At 37.0% G+C, this 10,947-nt stretch overlaps 1 protein-coding gene across 1 annotated transcript; it reads right to left on the reverse strand.

The window, feature by feature from the left end:
* Window positions 1–4,833: 4,833 nt before the first annotated feature.
* LOC131013355 (F-box/kelch-repeat protein At3g23880-like) lies at window positions 4,834–5,760 on the reverse strand. Its single transcript, XM_057941421.1, has one exon. The coding sequence runs from the start codon at window positions 5,758–5,760 to the stop codon at window positions 4,834–4,836; it is 927 nt and encodes a 308-aa protein (XP_057797404.1).
* Window positions 5,761–10,947: the final 5,187 nt, after the last annotated feature.

Raw genomic sequence — 10,947 nt, forward strand, 5'->3', positions numbered from 1 at the left:
CTTAGCAATTTCACTATCCACATCAATGGTTGACCTTGAGCTTTCCTTGACCTTCATGAGCTTGAGATTCTCCCTTTTCAAGTCATTGATAACTTCATTTGCTCTTTCACTCATAGGTTCGTCCATCCAATCAAAATAACCACAATTTTTTGTCTAACATATGAAAAAAAAGGACTTCAAGCGACTTAAAATTCAACTAACACAACCAATGAAACCAACGCACATACCTTCCAATTCCGACAACCGTAGAACCTCCTACCGGGGTTCTCTTCTGTCCATGATGTCATCAAGGAAGCCCTACACTTTTTACCTTCGCACGCACAAAACTTTGGATTATTCTCCCATTCATCGCACTGACGTCGACTGCTCCATGAGCTCGACGAATTCCCACCGGAAACTGTATTGAAACTCATGAATCTACTCGAAGACGAAGAACATCGAAAAACCCTTCACCAATTTCACTAACCTAAGCGCAAATTCTCCCAATTTCTGAAGCCCTATCGCGAGTTAGGGTTCATCAAATTTGAATTTTGCCCCAAATTTAAAAAGGGGGTTGAGGTCGTTAATTGTGGGGCCCGCCAAAAAAAAATTAAAATTAATAACTTACACAAACGGCGTCAAACTGGGCGTTAGGGCAAGGGGTGCAATTATTCGATTTTAATTAGTTCAGGGGTTTAGTTGATACCCCTTCAAGTATAGGGGGCCAGACGTGAAAAGGGCCACCACGACAGGGGCTTAATTGATACTTTTCCCTAAAATAATTAAAATAAAGTAAGGATCCCACCTACTTTACTAAAAGTCTAAAATATAGGACGATCTAAAATAAAATAAGGATCCCACCTACTTTATACTTCCTCCGTCCATAGTCTTCCAAGTCAACCATTTAGTCTTTCCTTCTCGATCGATTTAAAAAAAATAGTCTTCCTCTCACTACATCCACAAGTATATCAATATTGGCAATTTATTCAAATTCCCACTTGTGGAATATATATGGACCTAGACTTTTATCAACCATTAATTCAACACACTACACTAAATATATGGACCTAGATGCATTGTCCACATTGTAGGTGTTTTTTTTTATTTTCCATAATTTTTATTTAAAAAATTAAAGTAAAATAAAAATAGTTGCAATAATTTCTAGTGGCTTATTTAAAGCCACATGCACATGATCTCATACCTGCAACTTTCACAATGCTTCCAAAGCTATTCTTCATCATTTCTACACTAATTTCCTCCTTCATTTTCACTACTCATTCTTATAATACCCAATGCCTTCACAATCAAAAAACCTTGTTGCTTCAGTTCAAGAACGACTTGACATTCGATTCTTCTTTCTCAACAAAATTGGTGCGATGGAATGAAAGTGATGAGTGCTGCAAGTGGCCCGGTGTGGAATGTGATGTTGATGGCTACGTCGTCAGTTTGCAGCTCGATAATGAGTTCATTTTGTTGGAATAAATGGCTTAATTAGTCCATAATTACTTTGTAATTAATGGGATTAAATGGCATATTTGGAATCTACATTTTGAGTAGATTAATTTGGTATATTTACTTGTTCAAATCTATTAAGAATTGAATGAGTAATTAAATGCCAAAAGATAGCCATTGAAAATGGAATGTGGAGTGTCATCCCACATTGGAAAAATGAGGAAGTTGAAAGCTATTTATAAAGTGCTCTCCACCATAAAGGAACAATCAAGTGTGCTTCTCTATGGTGGACCTTATGGTGCACCCAAGTGGGTTTTGACTTAGCCTTTTAAGGCTAAAACTCAAATTCCTACGAGGAAGGTGCGAAGCACCTTCCGAGTCCGAGGCCGAGGCCGAGGCCGTGCACGTCGCACTTGTCGCAATGGGCGCTTTGTAGGCGCACTTTGCATAATTTTTAGTTTTGAGGAGCCTTTAGTTTTGACAACTGAAACGGTGGCTCGTGTGACGTGGACCATGTGGCTCGGTGACGTGGCACCGCGTGGCGGATAAGGAATCTGGGTGGATGGGGTTGCTGACGTGGCAGCGGATGGATCAGGAGGTGGGGTGGTTGGCTCGCACCCCTTGACCGAACCAGTGTGATGGTTCGGACCACTGCTTGGTTCGAATAGACACCCCTCTGCAGACACCTCTTCATCGCACCCTTCCTACTCCTATAAATACAGCCCTGCAGAATGAGATTAGACACACCAACAATTAATTCAGATAATTAATTCGTTCATTCTGTCTTCTAGTTCATACTCAAGTCCCGAGTATTCTGTAGTTCGCCGGAAGTTCGAGTTCCTAGTACAAGGTCTCGTACTCATTCAAACCGTTGTATCTTGGGGACATTTGCCATCGAACCGTGTGTACTGTGCGGGGCAATTTTGTCTTACGGAGAAAGAGTCCAACTCTTGCCTCGGTTCCTACATTCACATCGTTACTCTGTCCGCATTTCTACACTCCTCAATAACAATCGTAAGACAAAATTCGTGTAGAAGATGACGACACCACCCAACAACAATGTTCCACCACCCAACAACAATGCTCCACCAGTTCCGACCAACGTACCACATGCTCCAGCACCTGCTGCTGCCGAAAAGCTGGAAAAATTCGCAGGTTCTGAATTTAAACGTTGGCAGTCTAAGATGCTGTTTTATCTTACTACCTTGAATATGGCTCGTTTTGTGAATGAATCTCCTCCAACTGTGGGGGAAGACGAGACTGATTCGCAACTGCGGATAGCATATGATGCATGGCATCATAGCGACTTTCTGTGTCGCAACTATATTCTGAATGGGCTAGACAACACTCTCTATAATGTTTACTCTAGCGCCAAGACGTCCAAGGAACTATGGGACTCCTTGGAGACGAAGTACAAGGCAGAAGATGCTGGCTTGAAGAAGTTCATAGTCGGTCGTTTTCTAGACTTCAAAATGGTTGATAGCAAAACCGTTGTGGAGCAAGTGCAAGAATTTCAACTGATCCTGCACGACATTCTTGCCGAAGGTATGGAATTGTCTGAATCTTTTCAGGTGGCCGCGGTGATAGAGAAATTACCACCACATTGGAAGGACTTCAAGAACTATCTCAAGCACAAACGCAAGGAGATGGGACTTGAAGACTTGATCGTTCGCTTGAGAATCGAAGAGGACAATAGAATCTCCGAAAACAAGACGAACAAAACTTCCATGGAGGCAAAAGCTAATCTAGCCGAGTCTAGCAACAAGAAGAAACGCAAGTTCAAAGGCAAAAATCCAGACTCAAAAGGTCAGAAGAGGATCAAAGGAGATTGCTTCAACTGCGGCAAACCCGGCCACATGGCAAAAGATTGTCGCAAACCGAAGAAAGACAAGCACAATGGTCACCATCAAGCCCACGTGACGGAGACAAAGTCTGTGCCCCTCGACTTAGGCGAACTTGACTTGTGTGCCGTCGTAGACGAGGTCAATATGGTCGGCAGTCCAAAAGGATGGTGGATCGACACCGGTGCTACCCGGCATATCTGCGCCGACAAGACAATGTTCTCCTCGTATGAAGCTCTCTCTGGCGACAGAAAACTGTATATGGGCAATTCTACCGCATCCTCTATCATCGGAGTTGGAACCATCTAAGAGGGCTTAGAGAGCTCTATCTTGATAGTGTCATTGTTACTTCCTCTCATGAGAGGAGAAAATGGAGCCACATTATATCATCATATTTACCCAACCTCACCGCCTTGAGCTTGCGTGGTTGTGGTTTATCTGGCCCTTTAGCTAAGTCCTTTTGGCAACTCCATTCCCTTTCCATCCTTCGACTAGATTTTAACAATTTTGGACCAGAACTTCCAGACTTGTTCGCCAATTTTCCAACTTTGACCACTTTGACCACCTTGAGTCTTTTTAACTGCAGTTTGAAGGGTTCGATTCCACCCACCTTTGCTAACTTAACCAACCTGATTAGTGTCGATTTGTCAAGTAACTTCTTCACAGGCTCACTTTCATCTACGCTGTTTGAAGGTCTTTCCAATCTTGTTTATTTACATTTGTCTAGTAATTCGTTCTCTGGCAATATTCCCCACTCTCTCTTTGCTAACCTAACCAAGCTGATTAGTGTCGATTTGTCAGGTAATTCATTCTCTGGGAACATTCCCCACTCTCTCTTTGCTCTTCCTTCATTGTTGGGACTTGATCTTAGCAACAATCAGTTTAATGGCACTTTTCAACTGGACAAGTTTCTAAGTCTTGCCAATCTAACCCGACTTGATCTATCTCACAATAGATTGTCACTATTTTATTTTTATTTCAATTGATTTCTTTTGTTACTATCGTCATTGCAATTAACGGAATCTTATAAATTAATTAATTAATTAAGCAGAAAGCATGCATTCTTATAAATTTTGACACCTTACTTTATGTGACTTTTCTTATTGAATAAGTAGAAATTTTAAACATTTAGCTTCAACGCAACCATTAATAAGAGGGTTGGTCTTGCATGCAGCCGGCCGCATAAGATATACATTTGTTCGCACAAATATATACTTATATAATAGTACAAGTTCTTATGAATAAATGTAATACTTTAAAAATATTACATTTCATTGTAACAATAAATATTACATTTCATTGTAACAATAATTACTTTTTATTACGACAATGATTACTTGACCAAATAGTTAAGAATATATATATGTACTAATGAGTGAAAATAACTAAAAGTATAAGTTTTTATAAATAAAAGTAAACATTATTGTGAAGAAATGTAAACTTTCAAACAGCCGCACGCAAGATTTTGCGTTAATAATATTCAAAAATAAGAATGGTAATAATATTCAAAAATAAGAATCATACAAAACCAACAAGAAACTATAGTACTCTCTCTTTCTCCCTAGGCCTCTAACGGTGACACTAAACTTTCAATGTAAACGTCAGAAACCATAACCCTAATCCCTTTCCCATAAAAAAACATCAAATTCCCAATTTTGATCAACAAAAACCCACCACCCCAAAAAGGAGCCAAGGCCGGAGAAATATGGAGAGGATAAAATAGCTGATCAAGAACCACCACTTTCTCCCAAGACTCCTTCTTCTTCATCCAAATCTCCACGCAACTCGAATACTCGCGCCGATAGTATGCCGAAAGGCATTCTCCGATCACCCCAATTCCCAGCCACCTGCAGCCTTCCGAGCACTCCGGCAGCTCCACCGCCCCGATCACCTCCCTCTTCAAGTCGAAAGCAACCACGCCTCGTCTATCAGTATCACATGACATCTCCCAGTGAAGACTCCCACTTGCTAGCATCCCCATCCTCATTCCATCCCCAAGTATACTAATACCATTCGTCTTCTTCCATGAATCCCAACCCTTCACTTCCTTCCATGAATCACGCTTCAAGCTATACATCATAGCTATAGCTTTGCCATTGTCGCTTCTATTCCAGGCACACACAGTCGCAGTCGCAAAAACCTTGTAATCGCCACTCGATTCATCCCAACCGAACCCACAACTGTCGAATGCACGATTGTCGCCGTAATCGTCGGTATCGTCTAAGTCGTCTAAGTGAGGCAGTTTCTTGGAGATTCTGGTAGATGGGTTCCACAACACAAACTGTCTGTTCCGTACAAGGCAAACCAGTCCATTGCAACAACCAACGATGGAGTTATGAGAGATTGGGAAATCCAATTCTACAACTTGATTTTCTGAGCTATCGAGTACAGGGCGTTGCCACAGCGTTAGCACGTTAGAGACAGATTTGAGAAACAAATCCTTGTGGCGGGCTAAACTAGGGTTTCTTGTCGAATTTTGATAGTGCATTTTGATGAATCGTTTGCTGTCGATAAGAGATCGCCATGCTTTGGAAACGCACCGGCAGTCTTGACAGTATTTCTTCGGTGATTTCTTCGTGAAGATGAAGAGATTGGTGAATGTTTCGGGTCTCCATAGCTGGTGGTGAACACGAAAATACTTCTCCTACAAACAATCAAATATCAAATAGCCTGTAAACAGCGACAGCCATCGGAACTGCCTTTCAATCGTATCACAAAAATGGTATCCCTACAAAATAAAATCCTACCTCAAAATAGAGTCTTGAAGCTTTCCGTCGAGACGGTGGCGGCTGCTGCTGCTGCTAGTGGAGGCTCCTCTATCGCCGGAAAAGGAGAGGTGATTTTGGGGATTTAAGCCTAGCTAGGGTTTCAGGCCTTATATGGGCAACAAATTAGTCCCTCTAAAGCCGAGATTCTGCCATATATATTTGTAGATTGTTTCCATGTGTAGTTCAAAAATTCGTAAAAACCCAAATAATAATTATTTTTTACCTTAATCTTCCTTTTATCAGCTAATAATAAAAGCGGCAAACATAAAATTATGGTATAGAATTTTGAAATATTTTAATATTCAAAATTAAAAATAAGAATAATTCATAATATTATAATAAATTTTATTTTTTTAAAAAAATTATTCTAAAATAAATTTTATTATAATTTTTCTTTGGAATTAAAATCAATCTTTTAAAAGGAAATACACAAATTCTGGGTTATTTTCAGCCATATATCCGAAAAATGAGTTTAAAATTATTTAAGGTCATTATCTTAGGACGGTTTGCAAAAATAGGCCACTATTTTTTGGACTTGCAAAAATAGGCCAATTATTTTAGTTTTTAGTATTTTTAGACCACATTTGAACCCGATTCAGCATTTATAGGCCACTTTTCGGGGTCAAAATGTGGCCCAAAATAGCTTGAGTGGGTACATATGAGGCCTAAGAATACCAAAAATTAAAATAATTGGCCTATTTTTGCAAGTTCGAGAAATAGTGGCCTATTTTTACAAATCGCCCTAAGATAATGGCCTTAAATAATTTTGAACTCTATATATATATATATATGCAAATGTTCAATGAAGAAGGCCTAAATGTAAGAAAGAAGAGAAAAGTAATCTCATCCATTGATCTTATCTAATCTAACGGACATGATTTACTCACGCCATGTTCAACGAATTTTTTCGTTGAACATATGGGGGGTCGAAACCTAGAACCCCAAAAAATATTGTATATGTTCAACGAAAAAATCTGTTGAACATGGCTTGACTAAATCATGTCCGTTAAATTAGATAAGATCAACGGATGAGATTACTTCTCTCTTCTTTCTTAAATTTAGGCCTTTTTCATTGAACCTAACCATATATATATATATATAAAAGAACAATTTGCTTAGGGAAACTTCATAATCGTTTTCTAGAATTGTATGATAATTGATAAACACACAAATTTGTGGTGCGTACGTTTCCAATCCAATTTCTCTATGCTGAAGAAAAAGGGGCATTTAGTTCATAGCCTATAGTGCTTCAAATCGGGGGAAACGATTTGGAAAACACTGCAAAAGCTAGAATAGGAAATTTGTACATTTATACATATTATTTTTAGAAATTACATACGAAACAAACATAATTGAAAATAAAAGTTATTAATTACGACAATATATAGTCGTTATTATATATATTATATAGATTATAGCGGCTTGATTAATTTTAAATGTTCAAAATTTTGTTTATACTTGTGACTAAATATTCATGAAAGAAAGATAAATAAATACAAATGTTAAAAGTCCATATATGATCATAAATCTTATCTATATTAATATTTTGATAATTATATATATATATATATATATATATAATATTTTATTATCAGAAAAAAAAAATATGTTATTAATATGGTCATATAAGGTAAAGTTAGGCTACAAACTCATTTCAAAATAAAAACTACAAATCATGAAAATGTAATAAATCATATGAGTAGAAAAAAATATAATAAAAAGATATTTGTATCATCTAGGGTAGACGAAATAAACTAACAAATAAAATTTAAAAATATAATTATTTCCAAAAATAATAAGGTGATTTTTGGTGGGAAAATACAACTTACTATTTTTGGAAGTGGTTGTGCTTTTATATATATAGATTCCCAAAATTCTCAACAGAACGGCACCAGACCCGCCAAGTTCCAACTTCTTGCGTGAGTATATTGCTGCTGCCCGATCGCATAAAGTGATAATCGCCTCAAAAAAGAGTGCTATCGAAAAACTGAAAAGGACCGAAAGAGCATTGGCGACGACAGAACAAGTCGTCAGGAATGAGAAAACAGGGATTGAGAAGCACAAAGCGGCTCTCAAGAAGCTCAAAGAAGTGGTAGAGAAAGAAAAGTCAGTAAGAGGAATGCTGAAAAGCAAGAAAAGGATATGTCTAAATCAGACAATAAATATAACGACTGGCGGAGGGAGCTACGAAATGAACTACAGAAAGTTGAGTTTAAAATTATTTAAGGCCATTATCTTAGGGCGGTTTGCAAAAATAGGCCACTATTTTTTGGACTTGCAAAAATAGGCAAATTATTTTAGTTTTTAGTATTTTTAGACCACATTTGAACCCGATTCAGCATTTATAAGCCACTTTTCGGGGTCAAAATGTGGCCCAAAATAGCTTGAGTGGGTACATATATGGCCTAAGAATACCTTTTTAGTATTTTTAGACCACATTTGAACCCGGTTCAGCATTTATAAGCCACTTTTCGGGGTCAAAATGTGGCCCAAAATAGCTTGAGTGGGTACATATGTGGCCTAAGAATACCAAAAATTAAAATAATTGGCCTATTTTTGCAAGTTCGAGAAATAGTGGCCTATTTTTGCAAATCGCCCTAAGATAATGGCCTTAAATAATTTTGAAGGCTCCGAAAAATCATACCTTTCTTCTAGTACCCCAAACACTCCAAGAAATCACCAAGCCCACCTTATCTCTCCAATCACCAAATTCGCTCCCAATGGGGATCGAACCCGAGTCTCATCACTAAAGTGAGGACCCGGTGGCCAGGTGAGCTAAGCCCCCTGGTTAAAAGTTCCAAAAACCCTTTCAAAACTAATAGAAAATTTGAACGAAAAATATCTAGATATTTTGGTGGAAATTTTTTAAATAGATAATAATATTCGTTAGTTAAAAAGGTTTTGTCAAGATCTTGGTCATTCATTTTATATCCTCCAATTATAAGATGATTTTATCTTCATTTTAATTCTATTATCTTTATTAGAGCTATTTTATATAATAATATAAGTAACTTATATAATTTTATTTTCTAAATATAATATTCCAAAAAATATAAATTTTTTTTACCGTGCATCGCACGGGAGTAATACTAGTTATGTATCGAAAAAAGATATAAAGATATAACCACCAGTGGAGGGCAAGGGATGGAAGAGAAAGCTTGGGCATTAAATTCGAATGATACAACACTTGGACTCTCAAATCGGTTTCTGGATAATGAAGATGCTGCCCAATAACAAATACCCTCTACATACACCCCCATTAGAATCGAGGGCAATGCAACAATCGGGGTTTGAAATCGGCTTCCAAGAATACGATTTAAGACAATACAACTCAGTTTTCATCTCCGACGGACCATGTCTGAAATCTCGACTTAAGAAACTTTAATTCGTTATTTATTAGGTTGCAAATGAGTATTTTGCAATCAGAATCAGCAAAATACATCATATCTTTGCAAATATTGTCCTTAATTTTTCCATCGTAAAAGAGAATACTATCCTTTTGAAGGTTGGGGATAAGAGAGTTATCTATGGGGACACAATAGACAGATAATACTTCTCCCCAGCAACACATGTCGAGAAAAGTTCGCCCATTGACTCCATTCTACAAAAAGAAAAAACAAGAAACAAAAAAACTTTGAAAAACTAGGCATACATGTTCGTCGTGCATCGCACGGGCGAATGTACTAATTAAGAGAGAAAGAAGAGCTGAGTGAGTAAAGGAAGTCTGAGCTCTCTCTTTTGTGTGAGCGCGTGGGGCTCGGACACGTGTCGAGTTCTCGTTGGAGCCTTCTAGCGGAACGTTGGGCCAAATGGGCCAAAAGTTGAAGCATTAAGTAGTAAATTACGAATTTAATGTGTTTTACGAGTTGTAACATTTTTCAAATTCGTTCACTGATAAATCATTGGTGATAACTCCAATCTCGCAAGCATCAGCTAAACTAAGGGCATGTCATTTAATTCCATTTTTCGGCGTGTATACGTGGTATTTCCGATCTTCATGTCATTTTCACATTTGGGGGTTTAAGTGGTCGTGGAAAAAATCAGAAAATAAACAAAGGTGATGTATTATGAGGCGAATTTTAAAGGTGGTGAGCAGTACCAGAATTTGGTGATACTTAATGTATTTATGAATAATTATCCCCTTTTTTTTAATACTTCTTTATTTATATAAGGTTAATATAATAAGCCAAAAAAATCTTCGTATGAAACAAATAAGCCAAAATCTTGATTTATGTTGCGTGTTTTTTCTTTTTACTCTCTAGGGTCATGATTGAGGTAAGTGGGAATTATCACAGCATTCATAATTTGAAAGGATTTGTAATGAACGAATTCGTACAAGTGTGTGGTTACGCAATGATGCATTTGTAGAAAAGTGTGATCACAAATAATTTGTCACGTTTCCCCTAAATATGTTATTCACACTCTTGTTTTGCTTATACAAAAAATGACGTCGAAAGATCCATATGTGATCATACGTATAACGTATAGTTTCATTTTAATACTTCGTAAATAATGATCATGATTATCGAGGTTATAAATTTTATTTATTTTATTATTCTATTTAATGTCTAAGAGGAAAAAAAAATAGACTTTAATTTTTTATATAATTTATAAATATGATGATTCTGGTCATAATTTATGAGATGTAAGAGAATAAAATAATACTCCTTCCGTCTCATTAATCTTGTCATAATAACCGTGCTAAAAAAAATGGAACAAGTTTATTGGGACGGAGGAAATAATAATTAGAAAGAAAAAAGCTACACGTCAATAATAACAATCCTCTTTTAAATTAATCGTACTTTTGTTTCAAGACTTATATTTGCAATAAATTTTTCTTCAATCTCCAATCCTCAGTCCCAAACTCAATGTAGGAAAAACTTTATAAAAATTTAATTTTATAAATG

Source organism: Salvia miltiorrhiza, chromosome 1 (assembly GCF_028751815.1).
Source record: "Salvia miltiorrhiza cultivar Shanhuang (shh) chromosome 1, IMPLAD_Smil_shh, whole genome shotgun sequence".
In the NCBI taxonomy this organism is placed as follows: domain Eukaryota; kingdom Viridiplantae; phylum Streptophyta; class Magnoliopsida; order Lamiales; family Lamiaceae; genus Salvia; species Salvia miltiorrhiza.